This window comes from Micrasema longulum, unplaced genomic scaffold, assembly GCF_059751315.1.
Source record: "Micrasema longulum isolate JH-2025_06_02 unplaced genomic scaffold, ASM5975131v1 h1tg000236l, whole genome shotgun sequence".
NCBI lineage: Eukaryota > Metazoa > Arthropoda > Insecta > Trichoptera > Brachycentridae > Micrasema > Micrasema longulum.
The window spans coordinates 346,201-365,468 of NW_028277441.1; the positions used below are offsets into that span (position 1 = coordinate 346,201).

Below are 19,268 nucleotides of genomic sequence, written 5' to 3' on the forward strand. Positions count from 1 at the left end.
CACTAAACATCCTCATTGTAAATTTACTTATGATGTTTAAATTTGCAGTGCTTTTAAGAAAAGAGAAACGACTAAACACAGGAAACTTCTAGCTAGTCGGGACCTGAAACAGTGAACTTTTTTACATTCCAAAAACAGTGAAAAAAATAAATCTATGTTAATAGTTAGATTTTGAATCACTTATATGATATTTGAGGAAAATAATTATATTTGGTGTTTTCCCCGCTATTAAACCCGATTCAGTGATTACGATAATATTGATGTACTTCCGTAATGAATAACTAATTGAATACTTTACCTTTAATACAATAACTCTTATCTAGTGAGGTCCCTATATCACCGGAAAACCCCATAATTAAGAATATAAACAAATAAGTAAAGAGCCATAAAACATAAAAATAATTCACCATGGAACCTAATGATTGTCAATTAGGACGTTTGAATATTAAAAAAATCATTTGTTAATTTATTATAATGGGTACCCACAGTAATGGTAAATCAAAATGATTTAGCTGTTCATTAGGTAGTAATTATTACTCTACTAACAAAACGTAATTATTACTATACAAACTCTATTCTACAAACAAAACGTAAATGAGGTATATCAGCTCGATATTGATCCAAAAATACTTCAGAAAAAGCTTCTTCGATTTCGTGCTCTTCGTAAGAGTCATATTATAAATTATTATCACTATCACTTAAAAAAATATCGTTATTGTCTTATTCACTTTCGGAATAGATTGAGCTGCTTAGCCTCCGAGTTTCTCGGCGAGGTATTATTATTTCTTTTTTATTATTATTATTATGGATAACTTATACAGCGCCATTTTGGTAATAAAATACCTCAAGGGCGCTTTACATAGTGATTTTATTGTTAAATTAATTTAATTGAAGCTTTTAAATTTGTAATTTAATTAAAATAATTTATTTTGTTGTCACATGCTACGGATTTATTCAAATGATTTAGATAACAAGTGGGTTTTTAGTTTTTTCCGAAACATCACTTCACTTTCACAGCCTCGCACCTCTGCTGGGAGAGCATTCCATGCCATAGGGCCTGCGACCGCAAATGCGCGTTCACTAAATTTAGTGCGCTGTTTGCGTAGAGGTATAATAACTTTTCCTCTCGCCGTAGACGTAGCTGATCTAAGCGTGAGACGACTGTTAGCTAGTTCATCTGGAATGCATTGTTCCATTAGATATTCCGGAGCAGAGTTGTGCAGTGACTTATACATAAGCCAACAGAGTTTGTATTCGACCCTCTGTGGAAAACGTAGCCAGTATAGTTCCCGAAGTAGTGGAGTGATATGACTGAACTTCTTTATCACGTTCACTATCCGTTATCATTTTGAATGATATATTTTGTAAATTTATTCATAATAAAAAGGACGCTTTGCAGAGTTAAATTGTTAGTTAGAGTAACAAAGTAAGATTAAAAATATATATATATATGTAAAAAATATGTAATTTACCTCAGCTGTTTGTAATTTCGGCAACTGTTGTCTATCTCGCTCAATCCATTATGCGTGAACTAGCTATTAGTGAAACGGAATATTTTTCTTAGAAGTGATATCAATTTCTGAGACAGTTGTACAAAAACATTATTTTTTTTCAAATTAAAATTATATTAAAACAACTACCAAGAAATAATATCACTTCTTAGTCAATTTACCGGTTACCTTTGAGTTTCAATCTAAATAACTCTCTACAAACATTTGGACCTACTCAAAATATTGTTGATTAAAATAACTTGCATAAAAAATTTAAAGTATTTGTAGGCATTACCTAAGAGGTGAAATAGTTTTTCCAGATGAAACTCACCGACATCAATAAAGGTTTCAGCTCTTTTAGTTTGCAAAAGTCAACAGATGGAAGAGTTGAGGTAATGTAAAAATAATCATGAATGTGGATGTGTAAACGTACCCAGAATAGTGAATATTTCGCAGTGTGTAAAGAGGTGATTTAAACCAGCCAATGACAGATCATAAGTCCTGTAAATGCCTAGACTTCCATATTCCCTTGGCAAAAATGTTTTCCCTCTCTGTTGCAACAAATTTCAAGATACATTTTACTCAATTTTTGTTTAGATGCATTGATGGAAGTAGTAGGTTTGATAATATATAACAGAGCACTTTGCCCCGCAATCAACAAAAAAACTGTCATAATTATTTCGTTTCAATAATTACAATGCGCCTTGAGATTGCAGTACGAGATCAGTTTTGTTTGTTTTATTTTCAATTAAGAAAGGGTTTACAACCGCTGTACGAAAATTGTATATTTTCGGCACGAATTGTCTATCTTGCTCACTCCATTGGGCTTGAATTCGATATTTATGAAATGGAAGATTTTTCTTGGAATTGCTGTTAATTGATAAAACAGTAGTGTGTTTGGAAAACAACGTATTCGATAAAATATTTTTAAAATGTATAAATAAGAGGATTTCTGATTAGATTCTTGAAAAACTGCGTAGCAGCGTAAGGGTTAAATAAATTTTAAAAACATGTTGATGGATGTATAATACGAGGCAGACCGAAAAAGACAAGGCACCAACAAATAATTAAAGATGGACATGACAAAAGTCAAAATAATCGGCGTGCGTGCGTGAGAAGATGTATGAATATGAAAAAGAGGTATGTAATTAAAGACAGAGTGATATGGCGTTCTATCTTTTCTACCAGACCCTACACCTGCGGAGAAGCGGCATTATGGATTGTTGTGATTGTTGTTGTTTGTAATATTAGTGTTATACATTCTAGTTGGAATCAAGCTAGTTTATAGGCTGTACAATTCATAATTATATAAGCAGCGCCATCTTCATTGATTAATTCAAAGTAATTTTATTAATTTCCCATAAGGGTGGCGCTAGTTGTCTTCAAAAATATTGCCACACAAAAAAAAATAAAAAGAATTTTGTCTCAGGCAATGTGAAGAATCGTTTTTTCATTGGTAATTTCAACTCATCCTATGCGTATTTTATGGTCTCGAACACATTTATTATAAAACAGTACCTATGTATGTAAAATAAAGTTAACTATTTTTTTTTTTTTTTTTTTCTTCCTTTCTCTATGAACTTTTAGTAATGCGGAGTCAACTGATTCATGTTTTTTGTTTATTTTTTACCAAAAGCAATGAATTATAAATAATAATATTTCTGCTGCTTTGTATTTTGGCGCTCATTGTTGCCCAAATATCCACATCGATCCCGGCGCCATCTGATAGGTGGTTTAGACATCATTATTTTATGAAACTGTTGGTTGCCCTGCTAATTACAAAGAATAATTGTGTGGTATCAGTTTATCTCTTTTTCTCTCACGTATCAAATACCTGTTAAAAAGAAGTAGAAAACATGGAACACATGAAAATAAAATACAACTAGCGCTGCGTTGCGGCTGATTTAGTAACTATTCTGTCATTTTGACGGAATAATAAATATTCTTTCTTATTGTAGGCTAATGTAGATACCGTAAAATAGTTTTTTGTGCAATTATGAAGATACATTTGTGGTTCTTAAGTGCTTAGTCTAGTGCTTCGTCTAATTTCACGTAGTTTTTCCAGTTATATTGATTCTTATCGTATGATAACAGATTCTGTTTTGTTGTAAATGCAATATGGCCGCTTTCTAATGACAGTGCGTCGACTTTTGATTTTATATGACGAGCTAAACATATAAAATGGAGCTACGCGTTGGAAATAAATACAGGCTTGGCCGAAAAATTGGGTCAGGTTCCTTCGGTGATATTTATTTAGGTAAGCTTTGTTCTCTGGGTTTCTTCTGTAAACAGTAAACAAATGTGAATTTTACTTAAAAAGCCAATGGATATTATGATAAAGTACCAGAATAATCCTATCGCCGCAAACAGAATGTAATCACCGCTTTATCTAACATATTTCCAGTACAAGTGAATCATTTCGTATCTTCCAGAGTTTTAGTCCGAATTTTAACACGAGTAATACTGATCGTGCAGCATTTTTCAGAATTTTTTTAAGTTCCTTTAGGCTCGCTAGCTCTGCCCTTAAACAATGTGTGCTTTGGATCTTACATTCTCATTTTATAAAACAATGGTCAATTGTAAACTTATAGTTTCTCAGTGACCTGAGTTTCTTTAAAATATTTACAAACCTGTTGCAAGACAATGAATATCTTCCAATATTGTGTTCTATTCTTGTCATTAGTTTTATCATATTTCCAATCAATAGTACTCAAATAAAATATATCAATGTAATTTTCACTATAAACTACCATGTTGTGAAAATCTACTTTATAAAATATCCTACCATTAAGTATCTACTTATAAACCATTCTTTACTTGATGTTCATTCTTTTGTAATCAAATAGTTAAAAATAATTCCAAGTAAAGGAAAACAAACCATTTTTTGCTATTAATTTTCATTAGACTGATTCGTAAACTTTTCTAAAAGTTAAATGAAGCCTATATTAGCATTGAAGATAAAACTATGTTCTGTTTTAAGCGTGTGAAACAAATAGATTGTAAAATAACGGCTTAAAAGATATATCAACTGCGCGTTTAGGACAAAGGCTTTAAAACGCAATTTCCGCCAAAAATGTTTTATTACTTTTAATGTGTTTTTAACCAATTACATGAATATTATACGCATTCTGGCAAAAGGATTGCGCTAATACGTGTTTGCGATTTAAATACTACTTGCTCAAATATGTATAAAACTTATTTTTCAATCATCGCGGTTTGTGGCATCATTTGCGTTTGCAGCAGTTTGCATTGCATCATTGCGGTTTTAAGCCTTTGTCTTGAACACAGTCAATATGGTGTAAATGTTGCTGGATGTATATTTAGAATCCGATAAATATATCATTAAACAAATATAGATCCGGTTTTCTAAGTTGTATTAATCAATGTGTAGTAAAATATAATGGTGTTCCATCCTTTCTGCCTACCCTTGCAGTAAACAGTTTGATGGCCACCACACCTTGACTATTAGCAAGCAACTCTGTTTGTTTTGATGATCCCACAAACAGTAGTAACCAATTTTGCTTTTTTAATTGTTTACTTTTTAAAAGTGTACATATTTCTTACAAACATCTAAAGATGCATACCTTAGGGTACTTTACTTACTTACTTATTTATCGGGTCCGAACTTGTGAACTTGTGACCTTGCCACTCCAGTGTGCAGCGACAGATATCACCTTGTCAGTGCCCATCCTCAAATCATTATTATCACAAGTTAACTGCATTTGTGAACACCGCAGCAGATGAGGATCATCCTGCACCTCTCCACAATCGCAGTTCATGTCATCTCCCTCCAGAAAACCCCACCTCCGTTGATTGTATTTGCACCTAGACACCCCTACCCTTAGTCTATTGAGAACTTTCCACGTAGGGAAGTCCAAATTGTGGGCGGTGTTTGTGCTTTCAGATAGCATTATCCAGAGCCTATCGCCGAGTTCCTCTCTCCACAAATCCTCTCTGCGCTTTTCTGCAGAGGTCTCCGAGTCAGTTGTGACTTTTAGGAAACTTCTTCTCGATCCCAGTCTCAGAGGAGCCATTCGATGGTCGTAAAGGGGGTGTCTAGGGTCATGGGTCTGTTTGTGTCTCTCTGTGTCCGCTGCTACATTTCTCCTGATGTTAGGCGGAGCGATACCATAATAGGATAAAGTGTGTGCACCAGTGTGGGCTGAAAGCAGCCGGACACCAATCGCGCCATGTCATTTAACTCATGTGTGGCTATGCGGTAACGGATGTCTACCTCGGGTAAAAAACATTTAATAACTCTGTTATTTTTTTAAATAACCAACTCATATTTTTTGTAATCCTTATATGGACTTTTTTACACCAAAATAAGGAAACATTTTTATAAAAAATGCACGGGCTTTTTCTATAAAAAACAATTTCTTCATTTTGTAAAATAAATTAAAACAAACAAAAGAGATGCCAGTATTATAAGTGGTTTATTAAATTTTATAAGAAAGAGCACGAGAATATAGCATATCAGAAGACCGACAAGGACACTATTCGTTAGGGGCGGAGCTTGAGTGACCGAGAAAACAATACCGAAAGAGCACGATACAGAATTATACCACTTGTGGGACAGAGAACACATCAGTCGCGTGAAGTTTTTTGTAGTATACTGAGCTGACGCTGTATTTAACACACCGTGTTCCCGAAATGTTTCTACAATTTATTCACAATTTATCTGATTTAAATTATTTTTTGACAATTCTTGATGGAATTTCATTGTAATGATGTAATATTTACATACATTTACATATAAGTTATTAATCAAAAATACTTGGTACACTTCCACTCATTTCCACACTTAAGATAATATTTTGATTTCTATAAATCATCCTTACATTGTATAATATTCGCCAGTCTGAAGATGTCCATTAGAGGATGAAAGCGCTGATTGGTCAAACAAATAAGTGGAAGTGTACCCAAGGAAGTGTGCAAAGTTATTTCATTTAAAGTGTTCAAAAAATTTGTTCGTAACTAGTTTTAAAAAACGTGTTTACGTTGTCATTTTTGTGTATGTTTAATTATGATTTGATTATATCACGTATTACGACTATTATTTTATTTCTTACAAGTTTTTTTTGCTATTTTTTTAGGTTTTATTTCAATATTATTCTAAGAATATGTTTTAACAGCGTTTTTATTTATTCTAATAAAATCTAGTATTTATTTGCAATAAAAATTTGATATTCTTTTTTGCATTCAAATAAGAGTTGTATTAGCATAGCATACTTTCTAGTCTCCCGGTTGATCTATTTGCGCTAAATTCAGTCGTAAGTGTAATTCGGAATTCAGTCGACAACCAGACGCGGGCGGCAGCGCTTGCTGGCGGGATTTTAAAAGGAATGAACACAATTTTTAACTTTATTTTGCATAAATATGGTTTATTTTATATTTTTTATGTAACATCTTTGAATAAAGATAATTTTTAACACATACCATTGTAAATAATTTGGTATTTTAGCTTACATTTCAAAATATCTCGACTTATGCTTGTGGTCACATTGTGTTACACCACCGGCTGCAAAGGGATTATTCAGCACAGTCTTTTAAGAGTTAATATCCACTTGTTTGGCGTGTGCTGACTTCTGCCAAACTTGACGAGCGTACTCTGCTGCGGAGACACACAAACCCAAGGCAGAAGTGCAGAGTAGATGTGGAGATGCTCTCCAGGGTAATTACTACAACTAGGTAACTTCAAAATCAGGATATTTTAGTTAATCACTAAGACACATCTTTGTATCTTCCTCAATGAATGCTGCAAATAGATGAGTGGTGATGCATGGCCATCTGAGACATTGTCACATTTCTGGCCATGCGGTTGCAAGAAGAGATCCCAGCAGAATGCTACGAGGTTTTCCTATAATTTGAATTATTCAATACCAAATACACATATGACTTTTGCTCGGAAAAAAAAATATTTTGTGGCCCCAAGAGTATTCAATGCCCTGGTTGAACATACTAAGTTCTCCTAAACGAAAGCCATTTTCAGGAGAAGTGTACAAGTTTGGATTTTGTCTAAAGAAAGAGACCATTGCAGGAGACTGCTGCGAGACATTGCATAGATTTATTTATTTTTATTTTTACTATTCTTTAATAATATGCATGCTTCCACTTTCTATTATGTTGTATCCCAACTCAACACAGGGCTTTTAGCCTCGTAGAATTAGGGATACGTTATTATTTTTTTTAATGAATAAAAAAAATAATAAAAACTCATATTATAAGGATTTGAACGCACGACTTGTCTATTTGTAACATTCGTGGAGGAGGATTCATAAATGTGTATTTAGTGGTTTACTCAAAAATTGTAATTCTGAAGTTACCCAGTTGTAGTAATTACCCCTCAAAATACCGCTGCATGCCACACCAATTGCAATACTTCCAAATTGTTTGTTGTATAATTAATTATAAGATGATTCGTTTTACACTTCAGATGCTAGTTTAGAGATGAGATATTGTGGGTATACTGGCAAAAAACGTCAACTTGAAAATAAACAGATTTGACTTAATGATGCAGTTTTGTAAAGTGTTTAACGCTCTACAAACTGGAAAAATACACTAAATCATATTAAATTTCATATATCTGTAGTTAAAAATAAATTTATGGTTAAGTCGTATACCGGATATTTTATTCTTGCTAGAAGCTTTAAATAACTTAATATTTACTTGATATAAAATTAAGAAACGGAAAAATTAAAAACATGTTCTTAAATGATCACTTAACATCTTACTATATTTAAATAAGATATAAAAGAGTAAAATTGGAACAAAACTTAAATGCTTGATTTCTCAAAACAGGGATTTGAGAGTTAAAGCTTTTTGCCAGTATACCCACGATATGTAGAGCCTTATAAACCAGGTTTAAAATTGTGCCAAAGAATAGCAGTCGAATAAGGAAAGTATAGTAAAAATGATTACTTATAAACAGCTGGAATAGTATCGTACAAACTTATTCCATGCTTATACCTAGTTCCGAAGTGGTATAATCATGGAATTGGCTCGCAATCTGTCATGTGTCACATATTTTAGTAAAAAATGGACTAGTATTTAAGTAAGCATCTCGAATTTAAACAATTTCAATATATGAAATATTTCCGAGATGTTTCTCTCTTTCCCGAGACTTTCTAGCAACTCAAAACACTTAAGCCCTTATAAAACAGGTTGTTTTGAGTTCCAGTCAGTCTCACCTTTGGAAGCCTGAAATAATCCCTATTTCTCGTTTGATGCTTTTAAAAATTCCGTGTTGCACCTGATACAACAATTAATAATTATACTCAAATAAATCGATTACAGAAGCAATGATTCCATGGAAATACACTATTATGATGAATAGAAAACTAGTGATGTAACCAAATAATTCATAACAAGCGAATAAGTAGTTTATTGATTTTCGAATAAGCTGTTATACAACTAATCACCAATTTATTTTCTATGGCCTAAATTTATCTCTGGTCTATATTTAGATTTCAATATTCCCTGTTCTGTACATGTTTGCAAAGCATCCATATACACATAGATCAACAAATGGAAAAATTTAGGAAAAGTGGATGTTGAAACATTGCAGAATGATGTTACACAGTGTGTAAAGTACCCACTTAAACCAGCCAATAGCAGATCATAAGCCCTGTAAATGCCCTTTAGTAGGGTAACATAAAAATGCTGATATTGAAGTTACCTAATTCGAGTAATTACCCCACGGTATCATGTGACATGTTAAAGAAGGTTATTCTGTCTCCGGGCTGATGAAGTCCTGGGTTCGTATTACAATGGGAAGTTAATATTTATCTTTAAGTTTATTTAGATAAAACTTAGGTTTTATCTTAAGTAAAATTAAGTTTTCTGTATTAAAAATAGAATATGTTACACCCTGAGTGTAAAGCCAAAGTATGTGCAAATACTGTAGTTTAGAGATATGGGCGTTTGAGGAGTTTACTTTGTATGAAAACTGGGCTTTTAAGAATTTTTCTATTTATTTTTTTATTCATTAATATTTTAACTAAAAATCTCTTGTCTTACATATTTAAAATTTTTCTTTTTTTTTTAAATACCTAGAAAAATAAATATTTGAGTATGTCCAAATGCTTGCAGACTGGCTGGATTTCCTCCCTAGGGAATTATTCATTTTTATATTTATTTCAACAGAGAGGGAAAACATTTTTGAGAAGGGAATACTAAACCAGCCAATGACAGGATATAAGCCCTGTAAATGCCCAGACTTCCATATTCCTTCTCAAAAATGTTTTCCCTCTCTGTTGAAATAAATTTAAATAGGAAAAATAAATATTTACACTCTTATGATTTACCCAAATATTTCATTTTGAGTGCCATTTTCAACGAATTGTAACTCACTATTAGAAAATGGGAATCAAGTTAGGGTAGAGTGGGATTCGAACTACGGACCTCTGATCCGTGAGACTGAGACACTAGCCACAAGACCACAACCCGACCCAAATTGTGACAAATGGGATTGTTTTCCATCCAAACCTCAAAATAAGAAATTTGCACTTAAGATTTACACTCAATGTGCGAATGTATACAATTTTTTTTTCTAATAATGTTCAATTATAGGTTACCGACAAAGTTTATTTATAGTTAATTGAAACTTTTATATAAATATATATATTTTTATACATATATATCGATTTTACTTTATTCCGTCTTGATATCTACCGATGAAGATAAAGTTTGTAATCACGGCTCTGTTCTGTATGAGAAATTGAACCAGAACCCTGGACCAGTGTTTTCGAATCGATGCCTACTCTCGGATAGAAATCCCTAAAAAGGAAATCGATTGCAGATAAGTACGTCTCTTTGTGTAATAGTTGGCACATTCACCTACTATGCTCGAAGTCCTGGGTTCAGTTTCTGGCAGGGTGGATATGAAATATTGGTTTTAAAGGTTATTTTGCACGCCAGTATTTCATTGTCCCGGAATAGTACCTGAAGTGTAAGACTGATCACCTTATGTCATATAACAGATGATTAACGTGTGCTGCATTTGTTGCACCAATGCAGTGCACTTCTTATCTAAAATCTAAGTTATATGTATTGTGTTCTTATGTGCATATTGAAAATAATTTTCATAAAAACAAACTACAGTACAGTCCCGATAATCCGAACTAATTGGGACCGGACCTAGTTCAGATTAGCTGATTGTTCGGATTAGCCGAAATAACCGTTATAACACGGTTGGAAGCAAAAAAATGAGTCTCTTGTGTTATAATAGTGGATAGATATACGTTTTTGGAACAGACTACTCTTTTTTATCGATGTAATAATACACTAATATAGTTCACGGCTAACAGTTATTACACTACAATACATATGCAACTCACTTCTACGTAATGTGCTATTAAATCTAGTAGTATTAAATTTATTTTTTAATTGATTTGACAACATGCACTTATTTTCACCCCTTTAAGCATTAATTCCTCAAGAAATGCGTATTTTTGTCACATAAAAAAACTAATTATTTAGTTCAGGGGTATGTTCAGATTAACCGGACGTTCAGATTACGCATGTTCGGATTAGCGAGACTCTACTGTACTTTGAACGACATTACTAGTTCCGAATCAACAAATGATAGAGTATTGTGATAGGTTTCCGGTTTACCAATCAGCAGAACTCACCAAAGAGAACTTATGACGTAGTAAATGACAGAAATGCTATAAATAAATCAATTACCCCTTCAAATGAGGATTCGTAACAAAAAAATTGCACACAAGACATTTCAGTGTTGAAAATTTGTCTCAAACTTTTCTGTGTGACAAAAAATAGATAGATCCAGTGTACGCCATTTATGTTGCTTGATATAATCTGTCGAAGGTTAAATCTATGAGTAATTGGAATTCGTTTTCTTTCTACAGGAACAAGCATCGTCACAGGTGAAGAAGTAGCCATCAAACTCGAATGTCTCAATGCTGCTCACCCACAGCTTCATACGGAAAGCAAAATATACCGGTATCTGCATGGCGGTGGTAAGTTATAAATCTCGTTTTTATTTTGTACCTTAGATCCCCTTTTTATTTAGCTAGTTTTAGAACCGACTCTTATAATATAAGGGAAGGCAACCTTTATTTTTTCTCTTCAAACCAATCAGCGCTTAAAGTCTCTTTGGGTGATTTACGGGACTACCCAGTTTTTATCAGGTCATGATAAAATGGTGTTTTTAATACTGTTGATTTCTCTTCGTGCTGCTGTGAATATCTTTAGAACACATCCTGTGGTCTTGTCCCTATCCCTCTCTCTGTAAGCATCTCACTACTATCCGTGGCTCCTTTATAGGTCATGAAAAAAAATTGAAATTGAAATTGAAAAAATGTCAGGTTTACAGATCTGGTGGCCTCCAAAAAGGATTACAAGGCTTTTAAAAAGTAATCGTTTCAGCGAATTAATCATCCAATCAATTTAATCCCAGTCAGTAAAGAATTCACTTCCCTCTTTTCCTAAATCCAATCATATTATGTACTTCTGGATTACCTTCTTTCAGCATAAAGATGGCAAAGCTACCAGATTACAGAGAGCTCCTTCGGGCAGCTTTTCTCATTCGGCAACAAGATTTTTACTTATATGTGAGCACCGCCAAGGAGACTTATGTAAGATGCGGTGTGCGGTATGTTGTGGGCAAGCTATCATAATATGGCAGAGTAATTACTGCAACTGGTAACTTCAAAATCAGCATTTTTGAGTTAACCACTAACAACACATTTTAGTATCCTCCTCTACAAATGTATTTATTTATGCATACATTTCATATTAGACAAAATGGCACAAAAAACACTGACAAATTTTGCTTGTACTCGGAGTACGCTCAGTATATGAAGGGTCAGCAAGCCAGAAATATTAGTATGCCTGATGTTGCAATCGGTTCCTATATCCGCCAATGCCTGTTATAAGAAACCGATTTGCTGCGGCAAATATGGTTATCGAATTCCCATAAATAAAAATAATATTAAAAAAATAGAAAAACAGTTAAAGCCCAAAAGAGAAAATATATATATATACAGTTAACGTTAATATAAAAATAAAATATGCTACAAATAGATAAGTCGTGCATTCAAATCATTTCAAATCCTCATAAAATGATTTGAATGCATCACGACTCAGGATCAACATTGCTCAGGATCCCTTTAGAATAAATCACCGACAGTGGGCAGCAGTTTTGGCTTCATGACCACATCTTGATATTTTTGGCGTTTATATTATCCTCAATGAGTGTTAGACGTCCAACACCATGCCTTGATATGCTGGCCCACACCATGACACTCACAGGGTGGTCATGGTGGCCGTGATGCACTCGGGCAACAAATCTTCGCCTGGTCGACGATGAACAAACCTGCCGCCATTACTACCAATGATGCAGATTCTAGTTTCGTTACTTCAAATAATTTTGACAAAGTTATCCTTTAATTTCAGGTTTCTTCGAGTACTTTTAACAGTTTTCGTGAATCCAGTCGCTTTGTATCATTGAAAGATTGTCTTGACAGCAGACTTTGTGGCACTGCCTCCTATCCTGTTGGCAAAAAACATTCCATACTTATTGTACTGAACTTTTTTTTTTTTTCAGTTGGTATTCCTCAATTAAAATGGTCGGGCTCGGAGGGAGACTACGAGGTGATGGTGATGGAGCTCTTGGGCCCGTCCCTCGAGGACCTGTTCATGTACTGCTCCCGGCGCTTCTCCCTCAAGACCGTCCTCCTGCTGGCAGACCAGCTCATCTCTCGCATCGAGTATGTGCACGACAAGAACTTCATTCACCGGGACATCAAGCCCGATAACTTTCTCATGGGACTCGGCAAGAAAGGGAACCTGGTCTATATCATCGACTTCGGTCTCGCCAAGAGATATCGCTACACTAAGACGCAACAGCATATAGAATATAGGGAAAATAAAAACTTGACAGGTATAAACATGCAATATTACAATAATATACATATCGTAAAGTCGTGTTTGGCACGTTCGCCTACCATATCCGGGGTTTGATTCCTGGAAGGTCGACAGGAAACATTTGTTTATAAGGTGCCTTTACACTTCAATATTTCACCACCCCTGGCCTAGCACCTAAAGCGTAAGACTGATCACCTTACCTTCACGAAACAAATTATCGAGTTACACTGTATTTGATTTCCGAGAAACAAACTCATTAATCGGCAGAACCAAGCAACGAGAACTTGTGACGTCATGGGAGTAATTTCAAAATTACGAGACTTTAATAAATCACAGCCCTTATAATACGATACATAAAAATATTTTTTTTTAAAATAGCTTAGTTTGATAGTCTATTAACAAATAAAAAATAATTTTAAAACAACTGAACTTCTTCATTGCTATCAAAAAGTGGATAATGGACGTGGGTTGGGCATGGATTGATGAGTGAATCAGGCCAAATAGGTAAAAAGTGGATAATGGAGGGGGGTTGGGCATGAATTGATGAGTGAATCAGGTCAAAAAGTGGGTTTTTTTGTAAGTTTTCATTGAATAAACTTTTGTTTGATATGTATTTAGGGCATATTTTTAAATAATGCAAAATGTTGCCCTCGGTACGAGACATCCTATTAACAAATAAACGCTTTTCTCCAGAACTGAAAATGTTAAATATTAACCCTCTCTCCCTGGTAATGTGTAGCTAGTACACATTGCGTCGTATAACTATAACATCATCATAAATATATTAAATATTGGGTTTAGATTTTCAGTATTCCTCCATTACACATTTACGTATCGACTGAAATAATTTGTTATTAAATAATAAGTACTTATTAGTCACAAAAAAAGCATTTTATCGGAAATCGGGGATAAATTACAAATATCATAAAAAGTATACCAATAACACTTTACACGTCCACTACATGTCCAGTCACGTAGGCCAGTACTAGCTACTTAGTAGCTCTCGAGAAGTTGACGCGGGCGCACGTTTCGCCCGAGTCGTTAGCTCAGGTTTTTTCATGTTTTCAACAGTTAGATTTGAAATATTATCATCTTTAAATTTAAAGCCATTCCCTATAAATATTCCATTCAATTTTTTTTTATTGTGTAGTGACTACACAGCACCGTAACGCACGGGTGTTTTTAGGACAGTAAGGGAAAGGTTAAAGAAATGAGTACGGTTCGCCATCTTTAGTATCTTTATTGAATGCGTTGCAGGTACTGCTCGGTACGCTTCAGTCAACACCCATTTAGGAATTGAACAGTCGCGGAGGGACGACCTGGAGTCCCTGGGTTACGTCATGATGTACTTCAACCGGGGCTCCCTGCCGTGGCAAGGGCTGAAGGCGGCCAACAAGAGGCAGAAATACGAGTGCATCTCGGAGAGCAAGCTGTCGGCGCCCATCGAGGAGCTGTGTCGGGGTTACCCGGTGGAGTTCAGCAAGTACCTGCACACGTGCCGCCAAATGACCTTCACCGAGAGACCAGACTATGGGGGCCTGAGACAACTCTTCAGGAACCTCTTCCACCAGCAGGGCTTCAAGTACGATTACGTCTTCGATTGGAATATGCTCAAGTTTGGTATGTCTCCTTAATCCCTTTTTTCTGACAATTCATCCTAATAAGAATTATGTAATTTATACATTTATTAAGTAATTTGAACGCTTTTTGGTGTTTAGTGCATTTGCATTGACTTCATGCATTTGGCTTCCACACTCTAATCCAAAAGTTGTTTACCTTTAAAAAAATATTTTAAACGCAATATTTCAGCTCTTGGATGGCACATGAAATGTAACTCCGGTAAACAGTATTACACTAAAAGGCAGAAAATAATGATAACATTATTATTTTTATTTTTTTAAATATATTAAAATGTGTATTAATAATTAATACAGCATAGTCAAATCATTGTATTAGGTAATTAGCAGCATCATCATTTAACTCCGCTACTTCGGGAATTACACTAGCTACGCTTTCCACAGAGGTTGGAATACAAAGTCTGTTGACTTATGTATAAATCACTGCATAAATCTACTCCTTAATGCCTAAAAGAAATATGTACTTCAGATGAACTAACTGACAGATGTCTCACTCTTAGATCAGATACATCTATGGCAATAGGAAAGTTATTAATAATCAGCCCATTTAATTTATTGAATACACATTTGCGGTCGTAGACCCTATGGCATGGAATGTTCTCCTAGCAGAAGTGCGAAACTGTGAGGGTGAAGTGCTGTTTTGAAGAAAACTTGGAACCCGAGTGATGAAAAGATCAATTTCAAATTAAAATTAAAGGGTACGGCGGCCTTCGTGGTATAATGGCTAAGATACTGAAGGTTCCCGGTGAGACCACAAAAATTATATGTGATTTTTCTCAAGTCTAGGTGTTCTGTGCTGTAATTCATCACTGTAATTGGGCCTCCTGGCCTGTTGTGACACTATATTAGTTATCCATAATAATAATAAAAAATATATTTCTGTCCGAATGCTACATTCTGTGGGTCTCAAAATGTCAAAACAAGAAGACAAATTCGGGTCGACAGACGCACATCGTGCGGAAATTTCAAATATCTGCCGAAATTCTTCAGCTGGCTTATCTCTAATAATTAGCGGCCTCCGTGACGTAGTGGCTAAGACATTTGACTCGCGCATGGAAGGCTCCGGGTTCAATTCCCAGTGAGAACAAACATTTTTATAAAATTAATGGGCTTTCAAGCCTGTCGTGGTGTAAAATGATTATTTTAAAAAAATAAATGAAGTATTACTCATACCTCTCTGATGTCCTTTTTCCCCACAGGGGGAATGTCCCGCAAGGACGGGTCCAGCGCTGGTGCGGGAGCGGCAGGAGGCGCGGGGGGCCAGGCCCAACAGACCCCGCAGCCCTCCGCCCAGAGGGCCTCGAGGCGCCTGCAACAAGCTGAGCCCACAGACTCTACCAACCGTAAGGAAATATTCACAAAATACTTTGTTTCCAAAATATCATCAAGCCAACTTTCACGCCAGATTATAAGAAAGACTTAAGTCCAGCGATCGTAATGTTTATCGTCACTCAATGTTCCCGGGGTTAATCCTTCAGTATAAAAAGTGGCTGTCTGTTTTTTTTACGCCATTTGAACATCAATAATTTGTTAAATTTATTCATTTGTTTTTTTTTTGTGAAGTACTTCTTCTTCCTGGCAGTATGTCCCATTTACTTGGGATCAGCCCTCCTAGTCCTCAGTATACTCGTCAACAAGGAGAATTATTATTTGGTCGGTTTTTTACCGGCAGTTGCTACCTGTCACCAAGATCTCATGCTTACTGGAGCTTAAGATGCCACTGTTTAAGCTTAAGATGACTATTGTTCCTCTGCTGCCATCCTCAACACTACGTCCTGCCCGATGCCACTGTTTCTCAACTGCCCATAACCCTTAGTATGCCCGGGACTTGAGAGAAGATTTATACCCCTTCCGCCTGTTCCGCCATACTGCTGCACTTCATCTCGCCCTATTACAGCCGTTGAGGTCTTCACCCGTAGCCCTGGGCAAGGGTTCGCATTATACCCCCAATACTGGGTCCTCATCCAAACTTATCCACCTAAAAGCTCCGGTCTACTGAAATGATGTGCCCAGGAATGAAAACAACTCCGGTGAGAACTGAGAAGGTGACTCAGTCTCCCAGGAACCGGGTTAATGGTGTTGTTTAAGTTAGACACTCAAATATATGATGACAAACCATCGCCCGAGAACATGCGTTTTGTAAAGTACTAATAGACTGAAATATTTAATAATGTTGCATACATTATTTTCGCCTACTAGAATACTTTATATTTTTTTGAACTTCCATAATCCCTTTTAAAAAATATCTTATCTTGCCTTAGTTTTGCTATTTTTGTATTTATCTTTACATATATATGGTCGGTCTTACTGTACGGCGTACGCTCTTAAAGTTGGATGTTATAAATCGCCTACAAGCATTTGAAATGTGGATCCACCATTGAATGTTAAGAATATTTTGGACTGATATGATGAAGTATTACATGAGCCAGTACAAAAAAAGGTACATTGTTTTTTTTTTTTTTTAAAAGAATAACTCACTAAGCCTCTATTTAGAGGCTTGTCAGCAGTTGGGATAGAGGGGATATGGAAGGAGATAATGAAAAATACATCACAACACCCAAACCAATTTAGAAAAAAATGTATCTTGGATTTTTTTCTTGCAACTGGCGGGAATCGAACCCGCAACGTCTGTTTCTCAGTTGGCCGTCTAACCGACAGCGCCACTGCTCCTGTCCTTAACAATTTTTACAGTGTTACCTAACAGATATTGCTGGCGCAATAATGATATATAAGTCGGTGACAGGCAACTGTTAAGTGCTAATATTATAATTTTTTTAAATTGTGTTTTTAAAATGTTCAATTGTTGATATTTTTAGATCTAGTGGGTTTTCTAGTTATTCATTATAAACAATAAACAGTGACATGTGTGGAATTTAAAAATGTGAACATTATTTAAATTTAGAAAGTTGCAAATGGCGGCCTCCCTCCGTGGTGTAGTGGTTAAGACGCTTGACTTTTCTTGATTTTTCTCAAGCCCGGGTGATCTATGCTGTAATTCATCCCTGTGATTGGGCCTCCTGGCCTGTTGTGGTGCAAATAAAAATATTATATATTTAACACGCATCTTTTGTTTGCAGGTTTCTCTCGAAGAACAACTGGGATTAAAAAACCTCAAATAACACCGAAGAAATAATACCCACATAATATTAAGCCGAGAATGTGACGACAAATTATTCGCCGGATAAAGACTTTTTGTACCAGGGGGGTTTTAAAAGCCTCGATGTTTGCATTTTAAATGAAACAAGTTATTAGAATTAATGCGTGTTTATATAGTATACACGGTGATGAGAGATGTAAAAATTATACCGATTACTCGGTGATTTCAAATATACTTAAGCATTTTTAAATAAAGTGCGTAAGTATAAATATTTTCCGTATTTGAGTATATAAAGCAGTTTTCGACTGATCATATTAATCGTTGGATTTTGTTCTACTTAATTGTTGAATAAAACAATTCATAGTACTGCAAGTACAACGGGTGATTGTTTTGTTTTTTTATTTAAGTTAATGCGGTCAAATTATCTTTGCATCGGCAGTTCTAAAATGTACCTTACAATGGAATTGTATTTAAGTATTTTAAAATCTGCTGTTCTTTATTGATTGTTTACAGCCAAAATATCTTAGCCAACTATCTTAGCCATGAACTTTTAAATGTTTTTCGACGGCTATCAATTTAGAAAAAGGGGAATGACTTCACAAGATGAACACTTTAATAAACCTTATGAAGATTAAAATCCGTGTTAATTTTTAGTAATGCTATGTTTATTTTGTTTCTTGTAAAATCTGCAAAATGTTGGTTAAAATAAATAGGTTGTTAACCGTCAATCCGATATATTTGAGCCATATAGAAACAAAAATGTGAGTGTCCACTTTGTACAGTTTTTGATAAACAATAAATGTTCCAATTAAATAACATTTTTCATAATAGTATAATGAAATTTTGTGTTTTTATAAAAATAAAAATGCAACTGTAGGTATTCAACTAAGCCAAAATGAATTCAATTAAAAAATGTTATATTTGGTCACCGTTAGCAGACTCACATGGACACGTTTCATAAATTTCTTATTTTTTGGAATATCTCACTTCCGATTGGACTGTAGTTGATGGTTCAAAGTAAATCCTATTTAACTAACATACTGGGATACTTATATTGCTGACTGTTTTTTATGGGGACACAATATCTCCTACTGTATAATTACTTCATTACTTGAAACTGAAGCCTACGTAGGCTATAGTCATCTTTTCACTTCT

At 34.9% G+C, this 19,268-nt stretch overlaps 1 protein-coding gene across 1 annotated transcript; it reads left to right on the top strand.

The window, feature by feature from the left end:
- Positions 1–3,391: 3,391 nt before the first annotated feature.
- dco (discs overgrown casein kinase 1) lies at positions 3,392–18,750 on the top strand. Its single transcript, XM_088243811.1, has 6 exons — positions 3,392–3,747; positions 11,360–11,470; positions 13,060–13,395; positions 14,637–14,999; positions 16,216–16,359; positions 18,094–18,750. The coding sequence occupies exons 1-6, from the start codon at positions 3,672–3,674 to the stop codon at positions 18,147–18,149; spliced, it is 1,086 nt and encodes a 361-aa protein (XP_088099937.1). The 5' UTR covers positions 3,392–3,671; the 3' UTR covers positions 18,150–18,750.
- Positions 18,751–19,268: the final 518 nt, after the last annotated feature.

Excerpts from the sequence above, each read along its gene's own strand:
- dco (XM_088243811.1), top strand. The coding sequence starts at position 3,672 with ATGGAGCTACGCGTTGGAAATAAATACAGGCTTGGCCGAAAAATTGGG. Across the intron at positions 13,396-14,636 it reads GGAAAATAAAAACTTGACAG|GTACTGCTCGGTACGCTTCA; the intron begins GTATAAACATGC and ends AATGCGTTGCAG. Across the intron at positions 15,000-16,215 it reads TTGGAATATGCTCAAGTTTG|GGGGAATGTCCCGCAAGGAC; the intron begins GTATGTCTCCTT and ends TTTTCCCCACAG.